This window comes from Sprattus sprattus (genome assembly GCF_963457725.1).
Source record: "Sprattus sprattus genome assembly, chromosome: 2".
NCBI lineage: Eukaryota > Metazoa > Chordata > Actinopteri > Clupeiformes > Clupeidae > Sprattus > Sprattus sprattus.
The window spans coordinates 52,342,169-52,366,402 of record NC_137921.1 but is presented as its reverse complement, the minus strand read 5'-3'; the positions used below and the strand labels follow the sequence as shown (position 1 = coordinate 52,366,402).

At 42.2% G+C, this 24,234-nt stretch overlaps 1 protein-coding gene across 1 annotated transcript in view; it reads left to right on the top strand.

The window, feature by feature from the left end:
* Positions 1-7,548: 7,548 nt before the first annotated feature.
* kita (KIT proto-oncogene, receptor tyrosine kinase a) overlaps positions 7,549-24,234 on the top strand; it is a gene marked incomplete at both ends in the record, with an annotated part of 48,447 nt that continues 31,761 nt past the window's right edge. Inside the window, one exon of the mRNA XM_080860284.1 lies at positions 7,549-7,585. Within this exon, the coding sequence (XP_080716410.1) occupies positions 7,549-7,585 (37 nt within the window). The remainder of the gene's footprint in view (positions 7,586-24,234) is intronic.

The window sequence follows — 24,234 nt, the reverse complement described above, 5'->3', positions numbered from 1 at the left end:
GTCCTGCACCAGGGAAGGATTCATCCATCCACGCTTCAGGTTGGAGATGAAGAGGGTTGCTTTGAGTACATTTAGCTTTCAAGAACAGTGAGACGTTGGTAGAGTCTGAGGATTCAGGTGTGGCTGTGTAGTTAGACCTTAATTACACAGTTTAAAGTTTTTTCCAGTCATTTTCACACTTGTTTCGATACCATGTACACTTTTTCAAAACACTTAACACATTCAGCATATCAGTAGACTATGTGAACTAAACTGTAGATACTCTTTCATTGCTTAGATACATTGTACATTGAGCGATTAAGTAGTTTAATGGGAGAAAGCACATGCTGTAGTAATGGCAGCATGAGTCACTTTTTGGTGAAGTGAGGTGTGTGTCTGTAAATCCCACCGTGTGAAGAGTTTTGAACAAGTGGCCATGGTATTGAGACAAGTGTGAAAATGGTTGGTAAAAAACTGTAGTATAGAGTCAAGGAGTATCTCTTTCAAAAAGAATGAGTGGAAATCGCCCTCTATCACATACATGGAGAAGCACATGTGTTTCCTGTTACACACACACAAATACACAACACACACACACACACACACGTAGAGTCTCTCTCTCTTTCATATACATACACACACACACACTGAGGTGTGGACACACACAAACACATGCACAGATAGTCAAGCCCAAAAAAAGCAAGATAGAGGACTGATTCAAAAATAATCATTATCCGAAAGGCTCTCCTTCACAGTCACCTGAGGCAGCCAATCATCTTGCGACAACAGGCTTCATCACGTAATACAGCTTAGCCCATGGTCATACCCACTGACTTGCTTTTACATCAGTCTTGGACAACTCCTTTTAAGCCCCTTTGAATGACTGTCCTCAGAAACCCAAATCTAAAATCAAAAATCCCAAAAAAATAATTTAGCTACAAAGCATACAACTCCTATCTCCACTGGTCTTGTGTTCATCCGCAAACCTCATTCCCTCGCTTGCTCTACCAGTTCCGTATACTTCAGGTTCTTCCTTTCAAAGGCTTCCTGAATTGCCTCTTCAAAAGGAAATCTTTATGCATGTACACTGCCTTAATGTGAACAATGGACCAGTTTGGGCTCAACAGACTGCATGGCCTTCAATGATCTTCAAATGACACACATCACTTATTACTGTGTTGGTTACACAACTTTGCGTTTTCTTCTAGTTTGCCTTTTTGTTTCCTCAAGCACTTCTGAGCGTTGTGGTTTTGACTTTCTACTATTGTGTGTTAGAGTTTTGGACACTTAGGGCCTGATTTACTAACAGGATTGCGCCCATTTCAGGCGTAAAATAGCGGCCGTAAACATAAAACGGTATTTACTAAGGGGGCGCATTTGAGTAGAGGCGCATATTAACGCTTTGTGGGTGTGGACGGGGAGGGCACGGAAACGTGGGTGGAAACATGGGCGTGAAGCGCAAATATATGGGAGGAGAGAAGATAAGTGTGCCTAATGATGTATTGCGTGGTATTTACTAAAACTGCCTGGCGAGCGCACGTCTCTAATTTGCGGAATAATTATCCGCCTCATAAAAGCACGTCTTAACCAGGAAACGCATTTCCATTGAGTCTAAAAACGTTGATATGGCAGCAGTTATAAGAGCAAGGCGAAGATATAGACAGAGACAGCGCACAGAAATATTTTTTTCAATTCGTACTACATTTTTTCAGTTAAGCGATCCACAAATCATTAGACGGTAGAGGTTAACCAGCCACGCAATACTTCAATTACTGAACCAGATCAGAGACGACATCGAACCCTCCAACCGGAGATCACATTCCATTCCATCAGTTGTTAAACTCCGGACAACATTGCAAATATTGGCATCGGATCATTTCAAACAGTTATAGCATCAGCAGTTGGTATACCTCAGCCTTCACTCAGCCAAATATTCAACCAGGTACTCGACGAGTTGCTACGGCGCACTGGTCAATACATTTCCCCACTGCCATAGCTGAAATTAGAGACATCAAACAGGACTTTTTTTGAAATCGCAAACTTTCCGAACGTAATTGGAACCATTGATTGCAGCCACGTCCATATATATTGTAGTGAACCCATGTCCCTTGTAGAAATTATTAATCTCGCCATGTACACATCTATATTGTTATAATAGACAGTTTATGCATTAATGCCACCAATAGCATATTCTTTATAATCGTGTTCTTTTAAACATCTCGCTGTAGGTGATGGCGGGCAGAACAACAATATAACAGCGCACACATTGAATCAGGTCCAGTGATTGAGCGAACGTGAACCAATATATCTATCTCCTCTTCGCTGAACCTTCATTTTCTCTTCCTAAATAAATACCACGGAAAATGCGCAAAAACACTGTGCGTTAATGTGCGACCGCAGATTAAGCTGCAGTCGCAATGTTAGTAAATCAGGCCCTATAGGGCGGAGTAAACACAGATTGCCCAGCGCGGATCTGATTTGATAAATACCACGGAAAATGCGCAAAAACACAGTGCGTTGATGTGCGACCGCAGATTAAGCTGCGTTCGCAATGTTAGTAAATCAGGCCCTTAATCTTCTGAGCGTTTGTCACCAGTTCTACTTTTGTGTTCATCCCGTTTTTTCCCCCTGTCCCGCTGGTTCTGGCTATTTCAAATCAACCCCATCTTCTTACGTCTTTGTGTCATGTGCTCACTGGAAGACCCACACAGGTTTTGTAGCTTGAGTTTTGCACAGATGATGGCTTGTATGGCTCTGAATAGAGTGAAGCTGCAGTACCTCTTTCAGAATGAATGAGGGGATATCTCTCCCTCTCACACGTGCATGGAAAAATGTGCTTCCTTTCACACATGAAAACACAGCTACAAGCACACACACACTCACAAATACATAGTTTCACTCTCTCACACACACACGCACATGTGCTAAATTGCTTATTTTGTAAACTCCAAACAACTTTGTGTTAACAGGTGAAAATAATGAAAATTAAAGCTGCAAGCAGCGTTGAACGGGCCCGAGCACGCGCGCACGTCGGGGAAGGCGCTGGTCGATGGGCGACGCGCACCGCACAGCCGTCCTTCAAGCGTAGAGCAAGCCGTGAGAATGCCACGTACATCAAAACATTGCACCAATACAGCGTAAAGAATAAAGAAAGCGACGTTTCCAACCACAAACAGGTGGCGCTATAGGCGAGTGGCATTATAGGCATATGTCCGTGTTCAGGCTGTGTCCAGTGTCCACCCTATGAAGTTTGGTCAGGATCGGACAATGTGCGATGTTTCCAACCACCAACAGGTGGCGCTATAGGCGAGTGGCATTATGGGGATATATACGCGTTCAGGCCGGGTCCAGCGTTCACCCTATGATTTTTGGTCAGGATCGGACAATGCAGGCTAGAGTTTTAAGTGACTTTGTGGTTTGAGCGAGCACTGGCGAGTCGTAAAAGTTTGAGGGTCTGCCACGCCCACACCTTTGAGATTTTGGACAATCCCTCAATACAATTTGATCCCCCATGGCGGAAGAGTATCCTGACCAAGTTTGAAGGGATTTCCATTAAATCTGTAGGAGGAGTTCGATCAGACGCCAGGTGTGGAAACAGAGTGACGATTCCAACCACCAACAGGTGGCGCTATAGGCATGTGGCATTACCGGGTCCAGCTTCCACCCTATGACGTTTGGTCAGGATCGGACAATGCAGGCTGGAATTAGAAGTGACTTTGCGTTTTGTGGCGAGCACCGGTGAGTCGTAAAAGTTTGAGGGTCTGCCACGCCCATACCTTTGAGATTTTCAAAAATCCGTACATACAATTTGATCCCCCATGGCTGAAGAGTATCCTGACCAAGTTTGAAGTCATTCCCATTAAATCTATAGGAGGAGTTCGATCAGATGCGAGGTGAGGTGAGGTGATTCAGTCAAAACGCAACTTCCTGTTGACCTGCCACCATGGCGGCAATACACTTTTTGTTGCGTCTGGGCATGATAAAGGTGTGTACCGAATTTCGTCAAGCTATGCCAAACTAACCCCAATGCATAGGGGTATTTGCAATGTTCTAGGGGGCGCTATAGAGTCATTTTGCCCCGCCCGAAAATTCTTTCAACGCAAAAGATCTTAGAATTCCCGGCATAACGTCCCTGCCAAAATTGGTGCGTTTTCAAGAAAGTTTCGCACAGAACAAAATAGAAAAACAATAGGGCTTCGCTGCTTTCAGCAGCTCGGGCCCTAAAAATGTAGTTGTACTCCAAGCTTCTGTCCTGGTCTAGCAAACTCAAAAGTGTTTTTATATGTCGGTTAATCATAATTATTGCCAGGCCTTGTCTCTGTGTGCCTACACGTGTTTGTGTGTGTGCAGGGGCGGCCTTTCCTACAGGCGGTATAGGCGGTCGCCTAGGGCGCCACTCAGAGGGGGGCACCATAAACTGCGCCCACTTTACTGGGCAGAGTTTTTCTGCGCCCCCTTATATATCTCCAACCAATATTTTGACATTACAAAAAAATCTAACGTTAGGGTAAAATGAGCCAAAAAACGAAAACGGAAGGGGTACGTACCTCCTTGGAGTTGTCAGATCATGCTAGCACAGTGAGGCGTTGGATTATAGTGTGTGTGTGTGTGTGTGTGTGTGTCTAATGAAGAGGCTAAAGCCATCCGGGGCGCAATTTAAGAAGAAAAGAAGAAGAGAAATGTGGCAAGGATAAAGGCTATTGCGTAATTTTCGATGTGTCATGAAAGCTCTTTCAGCTCTTTCAAGTAATCATAACAACGTTAGTTTTGGTCGAGCGAGCTAGCCAGTTTAATTAGACATGATTGAACTTATCAAGAGCTATGCATCTTGGAATAAAAAAAGTATGTCCGGCTGTCCAAATACACCAAAATGCTTAATAACTAGATGATAGTTACATTTAACAAATAATGATAATACTGTAACGTGCCGGCATAGTCACCCCATAATGCCGTGCGGCGGGCGCATACTTTTCTATGTGTGATGCACAAGCGCTCAACGATTGCCCCTAACAATGTACCTTACTGTTCTTATTGCATGTCGTTGTTCCTTGTTGGGACTGAGTTTATACAGGTATGTGACGGTTACACAGTCTGTTCGAGATAACTTAAAGCCCGTGCCATTTTGACACTGTGTTGTGTTTAGTATAATAAAAAGCCATAACACATTACGCACTTCCGTGATTTGTTACAATACCTTTGTAATATCATTTTAGATTCACTTTTAGAAGACTAAGACTAAGAAATTATCTGCCGGCGATTGGGAAGATGAAGTGGAGGTGTGTGTGTCCATAGAACACTCTATAGCCCGCACACTCTCCACGTCGATCAACCGGTTTGTTAGTCCATAAACAGTTGAACAGGGGGGCGTGGCCTGTGCGTAGTTCAGCACAGCACAGGCCAGACATTTTCTCAGTGATTTTGTTCTTCAATTAATGTTTGTTCATCGTTGCGATCGCTGTTGTGTTTATGTGAAAGAAATGCAGGTTTTACAGGGCAAAATAGCGTTTGAAAGCAATTCCGTTTTCATGGGGAACAAAAGTATATTTTTGGGGGGGGGGGGGGGTGAAGGCGCCAGGAGTGAAGCTCGCTTAGAGCGTCAAATGTGCTAGGGCTGCCCCTGTGTGTGTGGTGTGTAGGTGTGTGTGCGTGTGTGTTGGGAGTTAGGAATGGACCTCACATTCACAGAACTGTGAATCGCACTGCCTCTGTGTCATTTTCCACAGAGCCTGCATGATTTCCATTTGCTTTGATCAGTGTGCTCAACAACAAATATCTAACCAGTTATGATGTGTTCACAGCCCTTTCAGCCAAGCAACTGCCAGCTGTGGCACAGCCCATACCATGTCAGGCCTCAGTGCTTGTGGCCTCCCTTTTCTAGAGAGGCAGTCATCAAACTATGCAGAAGTAAGCTGAGTAAAGCTGACAGAGCCTGAGGAATCACAGCTTTAGTCCAAGACTGGACATAAAAACATTCTGGCGCAACTCTTTAGAATGCTACTGACCAGATCATGGAGTTATCAAGTTTACATCAAGGACAGAGGCAGGAAAAATAATCACAGTTCTTAAACATATAAATGAGATGGAGCAGTACTGATTGCATGGCATTTGGGACTCAGTAAACACACACACAAACACACACATATATACACACACACACACACACACACACACATGCACAAACTCGGAGAGAGAGAGAGAGAGATTCTAATGTAATTTATGCAGGTAATTATACTAATATAAGACCAAAGCAAAAAAAGCTTTCAAGCACAGAGGTGTTAAATTCAGTATATGTCTAGTAACACAAGTAAATATCATTATACTACCACAATGCCAAAAGAGAGAATTAGCATTTACAATCAATATTTTTGTCACCTCAGTATGAACACATTTGAAGAGAGGCTCATTGATTTGTCTCAACACTCAAGATGGAAATCTTACAGACTTCATAACTCACACTGCCCAAAAGGCCAATGAAGAGAAATGCTATATTCATGTGTTTTGGTTTGATGAAAGACCATCGTCGGATCAGGTTTCAGTATGTTTTGGTTGAGACGAGTGGACTAGAATTAGATTAGCGATCTATGTAGCTTTTTTTATGAGCAGCCTAGGCTTCACTCTCCCAAGTGAAACGCGATCTGTGCAGACTGAGAGAGTGGCGCTGCTCACCGCCGTTCCGCACTGCTCGGCTCAGTGGGGAAACATTAGGCTGCTTGGCCATCGGACGGCTCCATTGTAAAAAAAAAAAAAAAAAAGGCATTCATCTCCGGACGCCAAAGCCTCCCCAAGGCCTGTCTCCCGTTACCGGAGCGTCTCCACGGACCAGCGCTCAGATGGCTCTTGTTGTTTAAGCCCGGTATCGTGTCCAGATTAAAACGCCATATTTGTAAGTGATATCCCCCATTGATTTATCACTTTGACCACGAAGACCACTACAATAAACACAAAACCTGGGTCTAACACGTCGGGACGACGGCTCCATGGATCAACATATACCTTGCTGTTGCCTCAGTTAAAGCACTCCTAAAACTTTATTAAATACTTAAATAATAGTGGTTAGTAAGCCACTTCTGACCAGTCAGCACAATAAAGCACCAGTCCGTTTATAACTCCCTTTTCTGCTTTTTTGCCTAAGTTATGCCCCTTCATTTTTGTTTTGCGCCACTGTATGGAATTACATTATGACCATTTTAAATGATGTTGCCAACCTACATAACTACTGTCTCTCCACTCTCAGTGAATAGGTAGCTGTCTGTCTGTGAGTTTACTGGTCAGTTTAAGGGGAGGACCTCTATACTGTAATAAATATGCTGTTTCTGGTGCACATGCATATCAGGGAAAGTATCTAATCATTCTGATGAAGCTAAAAGTCACGCATGTAAGACGTTTGTTCGCAGGTAAGAATCTCATGTCAATGCTCATAAACATACTTAAATTATTTTCACAGTGTACAGTTTCATGTTACCTAAGGCACTTGGATTCCAGTCAGACTCAGGGATACTACCAGCACGATGAACCAGTTTAGGCAACAGAAGTGGCCAGACTCAGTCAGTGTTGAGGGCCAAATGCGCAATGTCGGCCGATGCCTATGTGGACAACCCCTCTACTGGTATTCGCCTCATGCTGTGATGGTGGATGCATGAGAGTGCATTTAGTCCTGTATGCTTTATTACAGCATTCCGCGCAGCCCTGCATGCAAATCATTTCCAAGGTAATCTGTCAGATAAGACTCAACTGAAACCATAGAAATAAGGCCTTAAGATGCAGTAACATGTTCCAAACAAGCACATTGGATTGGGGTAAGGACAACTCATTTACACCTCCCTCTCACGGAATCTAACAAACACAAACACACACATACACACACAAACATACACACACACAAACACACACACACATACACACACACACACACACACACACACACACACACACACACACACACACACACACACACACACACACACACACACACACACACACACACACACATTCACACACGCACATTCACACACACATGCACACAAACACACAGACATGCACACACATCTAAATGAAGCAGGTAACTCAGCTACGTCATATCTGTTTATTTTTATTTTTTTCAGACATTGAAATTGTGACACATTTACACACATACAAGTAAAGGCTGGCACTGGATCCCTGTTCTCAAGCACACAGGAGCACAGAAACCCAGAGGACACGCTATTCTGCTGCTGCTATGGAAACTGGCTTAAGGCCAAATAAAGAAGGAGAAATGGAGAGATAGGGCGTGAAAGAGAGACAGAGAGAGAGAGACAGAGAGAGAGAAAAAAAGAGAGAGCGCTGACTAGGCGCATGTCTCATGACTGGATTTTGAAAGCATCATATGAGGCGTCTCTCCCAGAGGGCTGCCCCCAGGCGCACAAACATGATTCAGCCATCATTAAACCTGCATTACCTTATATATCTACTTTCCACGAGACTCGTCCTCACACATGTGCCTGTGTCAGCCTCAGCACAGACCTGGAGATGCATGAACAGTCTCCCATATATGCTCCATGGACACAACGACCCAATCAACACATCCCCCACAGCCCTGAAAAGGCTGGCTTTCAAAAATGGGCACTGCATATGAGTGCACTTTTGGCTGTCCTGTGACTTCCAAAGACACTGGCGCTGTTGTCTTGACAGTGTCCGTGAAGTAATGCTGTTGTTATTTGATAATATTCATCTGTTTTTCATATCTGATCATTATACTTGCCGCTGATATTTTAATGTTGGTTGGGTTATATTATTCTCAGGAATCATGACAGTATTAAATTGATCTGCAGTTTTCTTATCAAGTTTGTTCAGCACTGTTGAACAACTTTGATTACTGTAATGCTATTGAAATACACTTGACTAAACTCAACCCAAAATAAGATGACTGAATGATTCTGCCAAGCTTCAGGTAAACGAATGCAGCTGAGTGGCGATCAGTAAGGTAATGATTAACTTTCTGTATGAGCTCGGCTGCATTTGGGTACGTTTAACTGTTTAACCTATCTGCTGGAGAACAAGATACCGTAGCCGTCTGTGGCCCTCCATCTGTAATTATAGCCTACACTGTGTATTCTGTACAGCCAAAGTATTCTTGTTAAAATGGGCCTTGCTCAAACATCGAGCAGTAATTTTGTTTTTATGGGGCACACTTGGGCAACAGTGGCCACAGCCTATGCCTATGGCTTTCCATATTGCCTTAGGTTGAAGGCTGACAAGTACAGTTTGGTTAGCCATACAGATCACCTCCTGCAAAAGTGAAGCAGAGTGAATTAGTTCTCTTAACCTCTCACATGTGTCATATATTTCCTTCTGCTTCAAAGATGTTTTGTTTTATAAGAAAAGCTACACTGAAATGGCTTTTTCGACTATGTATTTTTTGAATGTCCAAAAAAATCTCCTGAAATCATGACTGCCTAATTAAGACATGGCATAATCCTTTAGAAAAGCATGCATGACAGTTTAAACTAGTTTAGTTCTAACTTAGAACGTATAGACACGTTTAGTTTAGACTAGCTGATGTCAGTCACTTGTGAGGAATGGTATGTGTGCACTTTTTCCACAATCAGTCACCTCATATCTACTTCATTTGTCCAGTAAAGATGACATTAACATGCCAGATCACTTGTCACAAATCATGCTGACTACTACCTCAGACTTACACCATGATCATGCCAAATTCATAAGATATGGCTCATGTAGGATTGGCAGCCCTAGTCATTTGTGCCACAAATTAGAATAATGCATAGCCTCTTTAACTTAAGTATATATTTACAGAAACAGCTAATCTCCTTTTTTATAAATAACGATATATATTTCATGTTAAAGAGCAAAATAGTAAAACATGGGAGCTTTCAAGAGACACTGTCTGTCACATCACATCACATCCATGAAATAAGCTTCCATTGAATCTGTGGTCTCATATAGTCTTGGAGCGAGAGGAAACCTACAGTAGGCAAATCTCCATGAAAAGACAGCTAGTGATGGAGCCCCTCTCGCGTGTGTTTCGGAATAAACCAAAGGCAGACATGTTCAATATCCGTTGTGCCCTTGGTGGGGTGCCTGACCCCATGAAGATTTTTAAAACACATTCCTTTTTTTGTGTGGATATTTCTTTAGCTGGGGCTCTTTGAGCTCAGACGAAATGCTATGCCTTAAGATCTGTGTCTGAGTCGTTTATACCAGCCCCTATAAGTCAAGTCCACATGCTCTTTCCATTTGTCTCCTCTTGGAGGTCTTCATCCATTCAGTTTTAGGTCGAGGCTCCTCATCGAGAAAAAAATAAAAACAATGCCCTCCTTTTAAAAGCGTGCTGAGAATCTTGAAGGGAAGAATGAACCAAGAACTTAAATTCTGAGGGGTTTGTGAAGTTCATGAGATTTAGCTGATGTGGGGTTCCGAAGGTCAAAGATCAACTATGTGTTTCCCCCTATAGAGAGTCAGGGTCACGGCCTAACTGTCTAATGGGGGAGCAGTGTGCGGCCCGTGCACAGTAGGAGATACTACTAAACACTTCATCACTAAAATTCCACATCAACACAAATCCATGTCAAGTTCTTGATGTTTCTCCGCTTTTGGCTTCTAGTTCATGCCACTGCACATCTATCTTCATTTTTATTTTTATATTCATGGTGTCCTACTCCTGTTCCCATCATTGAGTAGATCGCCGGGTACAGCCTACTCATATTACAAAGCGTTCACCCACAACAGGCTTGACTCTTTCGTCTGTCTAAGGCACACATACACACACACAAATACACACACAAGTAGGCCAGCCAGGTGTTTTGAATGGGTTCTCCATGATGTTTTCATTGTGGTAGCCTGGAGCACTGACCTGGATAGAGAGATTTTACTGCATCAGTCGGGACCTTGTCTCTCCCTAACGGAACATTATGTTTTCAAACTCAAAAAGCACCTTGTTGGCACTTAGAGTACAGCTCTGACTCTCAATTTTTCTTTTTGCCTTTGAGGGTGTGTTTGTGTGTGTGTGTGTGTTTTTGTGCGTGTGTCCGTGCGTGTGTGTGTGTCCGTGTGTCTGTGGGTGTGTCAGCCTGTGTGTGTGTGTGTGTCCGTGTGTGTGTGTGCCTTTATCATCAGAGTGGGAGAATCATGTGAGTCCTCATACTCTTTGGTCGTAGCCTGAAGACACATGTCCCCTCTCCCAGAGTAACCTCTTATGTTTGATGGAGTTCATAAAACAGCCTCATGTTTGATTCTTTCTGTTTGATTATTATTATCCATTTTCATGTGTGTTCATTCAGGGTACTTTGAGGCCACTTGTCCAGATATAGATAGGGGCTTCTTATGGTTCTCAGCCCTTTTATTTCCCAATACATTTTATGTAATTTGCTTATAATGTGTCCTTATCATACAGATCTATATTCACTCATATATGATGAGCTACCAGGCTGTATGCAGTGAAGCTGTGATTTAGGCTGAATTTTAATATGGGGGGGCCAGTTTACTATTGGATGTAAATTAATAAAGAAACTTCAGCTGGTATATTAGAGTGAACATGCTAAATCAAACAAAGCTTCGTCTATTCTTACCAGGACAATAGCTACATAGTGTTTGTCTATCTACTCTTACTTACTTAGGCAAAAAATAAACCGTGTGTGTGTGTACTGTGTGTGTAAGAGCATGACTTATCAGAAAACCCGATCTCACTCGACCCTTTTTACAACTTAAACCCCCAACAACAAAGTTTCTGTTTTGGAGACAATCAACTGACACTATTGTGCTCTATAGCTTGAAGATGTGTGAGTGCACACACACACACACACACACACACACACACACACACACACACACACACACACACACACACACCAATATTCCCTGTCTTTCCCTCCCTCTCCCTCTCCTTACTGCTCTCTCTTTCTTTGTCTGTCTCTGCCTTGCCACACATGTGTCCAATACACAGGAACAAGCAAACATGGAAAATACACACACACACACACACACACACACACACACACACACACACACACACATACGCACTTTACCAAAGCCAATAGTCTTCCAAAAGCCTCACAAAGCTAATTTGTTTCACACGGACACAAGAGAACACTAGAGATCTGTACAGTCACACATGCTCGCCAACTCCAAGAGCTTTTCCGTAATCCTTCTTGCTGTGCCATCATGGGCTCTACCATCCATGGCAGCCTCAGCACCGTGGCGATTTAGCCTCCCTGCCTCCCTGCCTCCCTGCCTCCCTGGCACCCTGGCACCCTTGCCTGGGTTCTCAGAGGCTTGTGTGGTACTACAGATGTGCTCCTCTCATCCCGATAAAATCATCAATGAAAGGTGTGGTAGTCTCCTCTCATCCCCTGTTCTTTCTGAGAGGAGGAATGAAAGACTAAAATGCTGACTTCTCCTGTCTAACCTGCTGATATGTCACATGTCAATGCAATGCTTCACAAGAGGTGTGTGTGTGCGTGTGTGTGTGAAGGTGGACTCAGCTCAGGCTCAAGGTGTGTGTGTGTGTGTGTGTGTGTGTGTGTGTGTGTGTGTGTGTGTGTGTGTGTGTATGTGTGTCTTTATGTTGTGTGATGCCTTTATGTTTTGTAAAAAATCTGTATTTTGTGAATACTTTTCACACTGTTGTTGTTTTCTAGTTTTTCTATCATTATCAATGCAAAATTCTTCATTTACGTTTGTTTTTTCGTTCCCTTCTTTTTTATTGTTTGTTCTTCTTCTTCTTTAGCCTGTGTTTCTCCTATCAGTGAAACCTATCAGTGAAACACAGTGCTGATCAAACAGATATCCGACATAAATCAACTTGAACAAATAGCATGGAGGCCAGAGAAACACTAGCACTCTGTGTTTCAGTTGACTTTCACATGCCTGCTGAGGGCTCTGAAACACACACACTGGTTCTCACATGAAGAGCTTGGTCATTATTCAATCCAACAGTAATCTTATCTGACTGTTACATTTTTCAGATGGTGAAAGGAACTTGGTCACATCTTTTTAATATCTGTTAATATTAAAAGCAGGCATTTTACTAAACTCTTGCCTTTTATCTCAGCGATGTTAAGCTGTTAAAGGCGACATTATCAGTTCTTGCTCACCCCGGCCAGACATAGGCGCCCTACATTCAGACTCCATCCCCTCCTGTGTACTGTGCACACACAGTACAACTGGCAGGCCAAGTTTCCAGATTGGTCAGTGTGGTCAGCTACATTTTTTAGTGCCTGGTTACAGATGAAGGTTGGATTCTGCAGAAAGAGTAGCTCTTGTTTTTGAATGCTATTGCAATGCAAAGATGGCTAGGTTATCTTTTGTGCAGAATGTCAAAACAGCCTTTGTGAAGTGCTTTCAGTAATGTACTGATGATGAACCTGCATGGCCTGGCAACCAACGTATGCCCTGTGGTTCAGTGAGACTGCTGTGGGGGTAGACATTTAACCCCACACAGAAATGGCATTCGTATCAAACTATACATAGGGAAATGCTATGCTTTTTCAATGACACAGTAAAATAGATGGGAGACTGGTTTGAATTCCTAACTACATGTTAGTGTGTGTGTGTGTGTGTGTGTGTGTGTGTGTGTGTGTGTGTGTGTGTGTGTGTGTGTGTGTGTGTGTGTGTGTGTGTGTGTGTGTGTGTCTGTATGTGTGTGCGTGTGTATGTGTGTGTTTTGATCTTTTATGTCCATAAACATATGAGAAAACGCTTCATCACTGAAAAGCCTCCATAGCCCGAGACAAATTACACAGGGTAATTAAAGGGTACAATCACAGGAAGTACTGCAGTTATGTGATTGCTATTTTAGCATTTTAGAATGCTGGTCTATTCATCAGGCCATCCATTCACAAATGTTCATTATCACTTGATCACTGTAACACAGAGAATGTGTGAGAACATAGTGGGGGAAACCTCTCATTGTCTATTCTTAGTTTTGTTTGCTCAACTTTTATAAAAACGGCAACTGGATTTCAAGTCGCATTAAAATATAACTTTGCTTTGTCGGGCTAACTGTAAGTTCAGAGCTCCAAAATGCTTCATGAATGTGACTGACTCATTTGGATGTCTTGACCTTGATGTGGCACTAATAATGGTAGAGGTAGTTTGCTAAATTACTAAATGTAAATGTAATGTAAATGTAATGGAGGTAGTTCTGGTCCACTTGGTTAATTTGTCTGTATTGCAAAGCAATCTCCATTTGAGATATTGATCCTCCCAAAGAGGGCAAAAGTAAATCTTTGGGGTGTTGAGACGATTACACCTTGAATGTGCATTGTGCTGTTTCAACTGTGTTGTACTGTCCAAGTTATATTTTGAAGAAGTCGGACTGATGACGAGGGCCTACACCAGAGACTTATCTCCCTGTCTTCATGATTGTACATCTATTTCACTGCAGCACCCTGTCTTGGATTACATCCTTTTTTTTGTGATAGGACTAACAAGATATGTGCCTTTCCCTCAGCAACTGTGCTGCCAAATGAACTGAACTGAACTGGATATCCATTATTTCCCATACTTTCTGACAGCATAGCCTGGGGTTCCTATTCATGCAATATGCATTTCATTGCATGCATGTCATATATATCATACCCATGATAATCCTGTGGAGTGTGCGGTAGTTAAAATATAATTGGAGTACTTCATCTGTGGTCACTCATATAATGGCACAGTGCATTTGGAAAGTTTTCAGACCCTTTCAAGTTTTCCACATTTTTTGTAACGTTTCAGACTCATCTTAAACTCAACTTCAGACTCAATCAATCAATTAATCATTCAATCAATCTAACACAGCACACCTCTCACAGACCATGACACCCATGCAGCCACTGTGAACAAACACATCCTATAAGCTCTGATTGGGGGGAAATCAATTTGGCTGCTCCTAATGTAATACACTCACACTGAACCCCTACCACTACTGCACTTTTGTTGCAGTCTTGATACAGAAACAACAGATCAACTGTTTGTCACATGTTTTGTCAGCTTCATGCCAGAGTGTGTCATTATGAGTTGAGTGTGAGTGGAATGGGCATGGATGCTGTATGAACTGCATGTACAGTATGTGGGTGTGTGTGAGAGAGAGGGAGAGTGGGTGTGTGTGTGTGTGTGTGTGTGTGTGCGTGTGTGTGTGTGTGTATGTGTGTGTGTGTGTGTGTGGTTTGCTTTGGTTTTTGATGTCAGAGAACATGGCCTCTGAAGGTTAAACGTTTTAGTTTTTTAGATTTAGTGGTAAAACTGTTTACTGAGATCTTGTGACTAAGAAATAGCCCCATAAACATGGCCAGAGACACACACACACACACACACACACACACACACACACACACATACACACACACCCTTTAATCTCTGTTCATTAGCTGTTGAATTATTACTCTAATAAAAGTGTTGCCAGGACACCGAAAGGTGTAAGTTGCAGCACACTTGTTAGCGTGCCGCGTGCTCCCAGGGCCATCGTAAATAGAGATATACTGGCGTTTTACATGCTCATGCCCATTACCGCAAAGTCTATTTGTTTTCCATGAAATGTTTATTCAGTATCCTGTATGTGGATATCTTAATTTCAGGGAAACGCTGTCTGCTGAGCAGCTTCAGCTTTCCTGGCTTGTTTGATGACATTGTCTTTCAGCTCAAGTTGCAGCACTCAAGATATTTATGTGGCCACATTTCAGTTGTGTGTGTGTGTGTGTGTGTGTGTGTGTGTGTGTGTGTGTGTGTGTGTGTGTGTGTGTGTGTGTGTGTGTGTGTGTGTGTGTGTGTGTGTGTGTGTGCGTGCGTGCGTGCGTGCGTGTGTGTGAGTGAGAGAGAGCAGTGGCATACAGTCTGATTATGTGCACTACAAGTTTTGGTACCAACAGGGTGTGGGACAGCAACACTTGAGCCATTAAATGATCCAGATGATAAGACATAAACACTCCACTCACAACTGACCTGTGTATACACACACACACACAGAGACACACTCAAGCAATTTTATTAACAGTAATAAACAAATTTGTTACCAAATTTTGTTGAGATTTCCCTCTAATGCAGTTGGTGTCACATGTTGTCATTTACTGTCATCTGTGTTTACAGGAAGAACGAACCTGCCATCCTGTTCTGGCTCTGTTCTTGGAAGATGGTTTGGAGGGCTGAAGAGTACCCAGTGTCTCTCTTCCAATGATTAGCGGTGGTGTCTCCTTCACCGCACCAGTGTGCCAAGCAGCAGACACTAAAGCTTTCATTAAAAGTTTCTCTTGCCAGCGTTTTTATCCTGCCCGTGGTTTGGTCCACCTTCTTCAGTACCGTTATACTATAAGACCTCTAGTCATTTCAAAACTAGTTACAGACAGTACTGTGAAACAGAAAATTGGACATTATTTTGTATATATTCCCTTTTTTAAATAAAATTATTTTGGAAAAGGATGGATCATCTGTATTATCTTATAATTCATTGTCTATTATATACACACGTTATAACCAGGGGCGGAGTGGCCATCGGGACGACCGGGAGATTTCCCTGTCCCCCGACAGGCCAAAGAGCTCACGAGAAGCAGCCTGCAGACTGCCCTGCGCAGCCGTGTGAAGTTCATGTGGGTCCATTGAGTTACAACTAATAAAATCAGGTCAGGTTCCCGTGAAAATCTCCAAGTCCTCCGCTAGTGTAACTGAAAGTCGTCCAACCAATATACAGCCGCGGAAAAAATTAAGAGACCACTTCAAAATTATCAGTTTCTCTGGTTTTACTATTTATTGGTATGTGTTAAAGTAAAATGTACATTTTAGTTTTATTCTATAACCTACTGGCAACATTCCTACCAAATTTCAAATAAAAATGTTGTCATTTAGATCATAAAATCCCATAAAAAAAACTCTGAAATGTGATCAAGAGGAAGATGGATGGTCACAAGCCATGAAAAGTAGCCAAGCTGCTTGAATTCTTGCGCCAGGAGTAGCATAAAGTCACCCAACGGCAATGTGAAAGACTGGTGGAGAGCATGCCAAGACACATGAAAGTTGTGATTTTAAATCAAGGTTATTCCACCAAATATTGATTTCTGAACTCTTCCTAAGTTAAAGCATTAGTATTGTGTAGTTTAAAAATGAATATGAGCTTGTTTTCTTTGCATTATTCGAGATCTGAAGACACTGCATCTTTTTTGCTATTTTGACCAATTGTCATTTTTCTGCAAATAAATTATCTAAATGACAATATTTTTATTTGAAATTTGGTAGGAATGTTGCCAGTAGGTTATAGAATAAAACAAAAATGTACATTTTACTTTAACACATACCAATAAATAGTAAAACCAGAGAAACTGATCATTTTGAAGTGGTCTCTTAATTTTTTCCGCGGGCTGTATATAGCACTTGTTGTCTCTCTACATCTCACTTATGGTGTGTCGAACTCACTTTCATTAATCCAGCCTACTGATTGATCTAATTCTTTTTATTCAGACTTCACATAACTTTCATGAACAAAAATATAAATTGGCCAGCGATTTAATTTGTTTTTTTGTTAATGTAGAATGGTCGGGGCAAAGCCTCATGGGAAATGCCTTTATCCAGTGAACGTAGGGAGATGAATGAGCGGCTGTCAGAGAGAGAGAGCAGGTGAAGCAGACCTGATGGAGGGAAAGAAGAGAAAGGAGAAAGGAAGGGCCGAAAAGGCCAGAATGAAGACGAGGCGGATGCTGGAGGAGAGTGCATCAAAATGGTCAAGAATTATGGATTTATTCCAAAACAACCAACCGGCGTCAACTAGTGATGCGAGCGAGTTGACAGGACACATTGTTGCAAATTAGCATAACATTTGAGCCAATACGGGACGTGATTTGTTCCGTAACTATTTCCATAAATGTACATGTATATGCATATACAAATACACATGTCTGTCACCCACTAACAATAATGATCAAAAGCCGCCTGTTTGTTTCTGTTGTAGTTGATATATGGGAGGTGGAGGGGATGGGTTGGGCCAGTTTTGGGCATGTTGTGGGCCGGTGGTGGGCCGGTGCAGTCAGAATTGTCCCGGTGGATTTTTGTGTCCCAGTCCGCCCCTGGTTGTAACATACAGTCAGTGTTGTATAGTAACGAAGTAGAAACGAACGAAGTAGGACTGTGGTAGAACAGACTCCAAGCAGGTTTGGCGAATCAGCTGTCCTAGCACACGTTAATGCGATTTTTCCGTTCATAAAAGCCCCCTTAGTTACCGTTGCTACGTCAGCTAAAACTCCGAGGACTGTACCCAAAAGCATGGCTACGACGAGGACAAGCCGCGCTATATCTGTCAGTGTGTCAGTGATTCTTTTTGGAGTAATATATCCGCGATATCCTCCAGATCAAGGCAAAATGGACTGCAGTATGCAGTGGAAGAACATATCAAAAACATTAAGATCAACAACGAAGGGGACACAACAATAATCAAAGCAATAGCATACAGGTGTCAATCAGGGAATAGCTCAGCCTGCAATTTCAGACGGTAACATTAACATTTTGACGTCAACATTTTGATTTTAACATTAACACATTTGTTGAAGAGAGTGGTAATAATACCAGTTGACATTAACCATAACTGTTTGTGGATGTTATCTTAACTAGATAGTTAGTTACCACCTAGCAAAAGTGTAGATCGCTATCTAGATATAAGCAGCTTCATTTGCAGACAAACAGTAGCAGCCTATGTGTTTGTCTTTGTCGATGTAGGCCTATTGAGTAGAGAGTGGGGTTCAAATCAGCCCATGTTTATAAGTTTGCTCATTTTAGTCTGAATAAACTTCATTATTCTCAAAATTCTGACCCTTTTTTTTTTATTAACAGCATTTACTTTTTTTTTTTACTTTGTACTTTTACTTTCAATACTTAAGTACATTTAATATCAGAAAATTACTTTTGATACTTAAGTACAGTAAAGATCAGATACTTTAATACTTTTACTTAAGTAATATTCTAAAAGGTGACTTTTACTTTTACTTGAGTAATTTTCCAGTAACGTATCTGGGCCTCGTTTCCCGATAACGATGTATCTTAACGGCCTACGTGGATTTTCGCGACATCGTACACTAAGTAGCACTTTGTATTTACGTGCGTTTCCCAACCATCAACTTAAAGTCAGGTGCACGAGCGCAACGCGCACGAGTTCTTAAGTAGCTCTTAGGAGCTGTTTACGTCAGGTTAACCTGTTTACGTTAATTGCTGTGAAATTAGCTAGCCTATGCGTGCATCGAACGTGCAATGTGCACTAAATTCGGGGCGGGGATAGTAACGCCATCTCCAGCAGAGAAGCCTATTTAAACTGTGTTCCCATTGTAAGGACATTTATTACGATCTGTCTGAGAGTGGGCTGTCAAAGCTAGCATCATCAAAGTCATACAGTACAGTAGGCTACATACATTCAATAAAATTAACCTACATTTGAGTCCAACTGCATGACCATTCTTGCCCTACACTTACCCTTACAATAAAGAAGTGATCCTATTTCAACCATAACTTCATTTTAAATAATGTCTTTCTTTATGACATTTAGTTTATAGTTTAGACAGCAACGTTGACATCTACAGTATATTCAACTGCATCCACTACATAATCTCAAACTTTATTTGTTGGTAACTCTCCAAAAAGGCTACCATTAACACATTTCTTAATGAAAAGGAAACATGCATCACAATAATACTTCAGTGTAACCTGTACCTATGTGGAGTGCAAATATGTCTTGCCATTACACTACCCAACAGCCCTACGTCTGCTAACACTACAGAATGCATAATTCCTACGGGCAATGCACTAGTTTTGTATAGCCTAATCTTTATTTTCAAATACTCAATATTCTTTATTTCTATTTTGATGGGAATAGGCAGGTGAAACAATGACATTCTCATGATGTGCTATACACAGAAACATCGTTTGGATTTCTTCTACATAATATACAACCATCTAGCTAGAAGCTACCATATAAGCCAATGGAGTGGTGGCATAAGCGCTAAATGTGCCATCAAACTACTGTTTGAAAGCTTCAGTCAAGACCTGAATACTCTGCATTGGTCGCGTAGCACATTTCCGATCAAACCGAGTCATTATAAACATATAAAAAGTTGTGTAGATAGCTTTATTCATGTAAAATATTCCTCGCTTCAAGTAGCCATGTTTTTTTTTTTTAATTCCCGTTTCTTCCGAACGACGGTCGAACGACGCCCCTGGTGGATTACATCGCTAAGTGTAAAGTTACTACTGGTCCTGACCACACGTAGAATTCCTCTCAATGAAAGATACACTTAAGCTAAGTGTGGCGTTGGGAAACCCGTCTGCAACGTAGGAATCCTCTTACGAGCGATTTCAAGTGCTTTTTAGGCTAAGTGCGCGTTCGGGAAACGAGGCCCTGTACTTTTACTCAAGTATGGCTTTTGAGTACTTTATACAACACTGCATACAGTCCTCACACAGTACGGAATATGCACTGTGGTTCTACATAATTTTAGAGCTGAAGGAAAGGCAAGTTATGTAGTATAGCAAATGTACTATACTATATATATAGAGCAATATATTACATCAGAACATAAAAGATGTAACTAGGACGTTAGGAATGATCCAGAATGACTACAAGAACTACATAACTATGAAGCCTAGTCAAACTGAAAACAAATGAACTGGTTCAGGAAGTGAGTAGATCCCATTCTGCTTCCTCTTTTCTATTAGTTCTTCTTCTTCTGTGCACACATGCAAACAAACGTCTTCTTTTCAGTGACGGTAAACATTTAAGTTTTCATCGTATACAATGCTTGTTCCCAGAAACAACCCCCAGCCTTCCCCACCCCCACCACACACATTGCATGTGTTATGGTTTGCTTCCTCATTTGGTTGACATCTTATTAACCCCATCACTATTCATACAGACCATACAAACTTCTGTAATCTGGTGAGAATTGACCCCAGAATCCCCTTTTAACTGGCATGTACTGTCCCTGCACTCGCATGCTTTGTGGTACCACACTAACACTTTTGGAGACGCAGACTTCCCCTCTCTCTCACAGGGCCCACAGACGTGTTAATTGCCCTCATTAAGGGTGTGGTGATAGCTTTACTACAGGGCAAACAAACACAGCTCCCCGCGAGACCCGTGAAAGGTGATACGGAATAGAGGGAAATGCAGAGAAAACAATGAACACACACAACCAAAATGAAGCTTGAGTGGCTTCTGTTTTTGGTTTTAACGTTAATTTATTACTCTCAGCTGCCAGAGAAAGATGAGGAGCCTTTCCATCCAGAACAGTCCCACTGGCCAGACCCTTTTGGAATGAAGGTAGCCACAGAGAAATTAAGAATAAGAAATGACATACAATAAAATGATCACACTTACTACACACATTCCTCACACACTCACGGTACTGAATATGTACTGAAGTTCAACATAATTTTAAGTGGCTAACAGAACAATTCAGCAAGAATTTAAACTGTTTTCTTTTATTCAAACGCACAGTTTTGCTCGATCCAGAAATACCCCCAGAGCTTTGCGAACAACTGCTTTGCGGTCAACTGATTTAACCCAGGGCCTCGTTCCCGATAACGATGTATCTTAACGGCCTACGTGGATTTTCGCGACATCGTACACTAAGTAGCACTTTGTATTTACGTGCGTTTCCCAACCATCAATTTAAAGTCAGGTGCACGAGCGCAACGTGCACGAGTTCTTAAGTAGCTCTTAGGAGCTGTTTACGTCAGGTTAACCTGTTTACGTTAATTGCTGTGAAATTAGCTAGCCTATGCGTGCATCGAACGTGCAATGTGCACTAAATTCGGGGCGGGGATAGTAACGCCATCTCCAGCAGAGAAGCCTATTTAAACTGTGTTCCCATTGTAAGGACATTTATTACGATCTGTCTGAGAGTGGGCTGTCAAAGCTAGCATCATCAAAGTCATACAGTACAGTAGGCTACATACATTCAATAAAATTAACCTACATTTGAGTCCAACTGCATGACCATTCTTGCCCTACACTTACCCTTACAATAAAGAAGTGATCCTATTTCAACCATAACTTCATTTTAAATAATGTCTTTCTTTATGACATTTAGTTTATAGTTTAGACAGCAACGTTGACATCTACAGTATATTCAACTGCATCCACTACATAATCTCAAACTTTATTTGTTGGTAACTCTCCAAAAAGGCTACCATTAACACATTTCTTAATGAAAAGGAAACATGCATCACAATAATACTTCAGTGTAACCTGTACCTATGTGGAGTGCAAATATGTCTTGCCATTACACTACCCAACAGCCCTACGTCTGCTAACACTACAGAATGCATAATTCCTACGGGCAATGCACTAGTTTTGTATAGCCTAATCTTTATTTTCAAATACTCAATATTCTTTATTTCTATTTTGATGGGAATAGGCAGGTGAAACAATGACATTCTCATGATGTGCTATACACAGAAACATCGTTTGGATTTCTTCTACATAATATACAACCATCTAGCTAGAAGCTACCATATAAGCCAATGGAGTGGTGGCATAAGCGCTAAATGTGCCATCAAACTACTGTTTGAAAGCTTCAGTCAAGACCTAAATACTCTGCATTGGTCGCGTAGCACATTTCCGATCAAACCGAGTCATTATAAACATATAAAAAGTAATAGCTTTATTCATGTAAAATATTCCTCGCTTCAAGTAGCCATGTTTTTTTTTTTAAATTCCCGTTTCTTCCGAACGACGGTCGAACGACGCCCCTGGTGGATTACATCGCTAGTGTGAAGTTACTACTGGTCCTGACCACACGTAGAATTCCTCTCAATGAAAGATACACTTAAGCTAAGTGTGGCGTTGGGAAACCCGTCTGCAACGTAGGAATCCTCTTACGAGCGATTTCAAGTGCTTTTTAGGCTAAGTGCGCGTTCGGGAAACGAGGCCCAGTACTCTAATGCATTGCAGCATTTTTTTTGCTCCTCAACCACCATGAGTTACTGACTGCAGAATAGTTGCAATTCGAATAGTTTTGCTTTATAATTGGTATGTTTGTTCCACAACATACAATCTCCTGGATCTGATACTGATCTCAAAAGCAATTTGGACATGTGGCTACACATCTCAACAGAATCCATCTCATAGTTTAACTTGTGGGGAAAGAAATAGGGCATGCATTGTATAGTCATGATCTGTGCATGTTTATTCACTGTCAGGCACTCACCCATTAGTGAGCGCACAGGTATCCTCTTGCTGATGGAAGGCATCAACACCACTGCATTTGACCTCTGACCTCTGCCCTCTCCTTAACTCTTCTCATCCTTCGCTCCTCCCTCTGTCTCTTCTGCGCTCTGTCGCTCCATCAGGCCAGTCAGACCCCCCCCCCAACCTCCGCACAAAGCCTTCTCACTGGTGTGTGGACAGCGAGGGGGAAGAAAAACAAAGGGGGGTTTTCATGGTTCCCTCTCGCGGAGGAGAAGAGGAGGGAGGAGGAGGACGATGAGCGCTCCAGGGGATGAGCCCTAAATCACATGAGCCGAACTAAAATAAGCACCCCCACACCCACACTTAGTTACTCACTCACCCACTCACCGCTCCACCCCATCATCCAACACCCCCGTTTTCTTCATGCCATCGGCAGAGAGAGAGAGGGTTACAGAAAGAGGGGGTGGGGGGGACAAAAGAAGACGAAAAGTACGAAAGAAAAAAGAGAAAAAAGGGAGAGGGAGAAAGAATGAAGCATTGTATTATTCCGTGGAGAATCTATGTTGTGGGTACAGTGTAGCCTCTTATCCTAAGCTGTCACCTACTCCATAGCCTGGCGCACCAAAGCCAAACAGTAATACAAGAAAAATACAAAATACAAACACCTACAGAGTTTGGTCTGCCATCTTTCTTTCTTTTTTCCAAGAAGCGTCAAGCAGACACACTAGCGAACGAGTATGAATGCTCCCAATGGCGCAGGCCACTTGCACTGGCTACGGCGTTTGGCACTGTGTACAGCTTACCTTACCATACATCAACCTTGAGGACAGAGACAGAGCAGACATTGTGTAAAACTAGATCTTTTCTTATGGGCACTATGGGCTACCTAGACTGACAGAACTGGGTTATACAACACGCTGTGGAGGTGATTCCTCTGCGGAGACTTAGCAGCAGTGGGGGCTTTGAGTGGGTCTGAGTGGGTCTGAGTGGGTCTGAGTGGGTCGATGAGCGGGCTCTGTGCTGCAGTGATAGTTTGTGTTCGATGGGAGGTGGGATTGCTCAGCTGCCCTGGCCGTTAGAGGTTGATTGATGGCCGACGCCTGTGTGAAGGCTAGTGTTTTAGT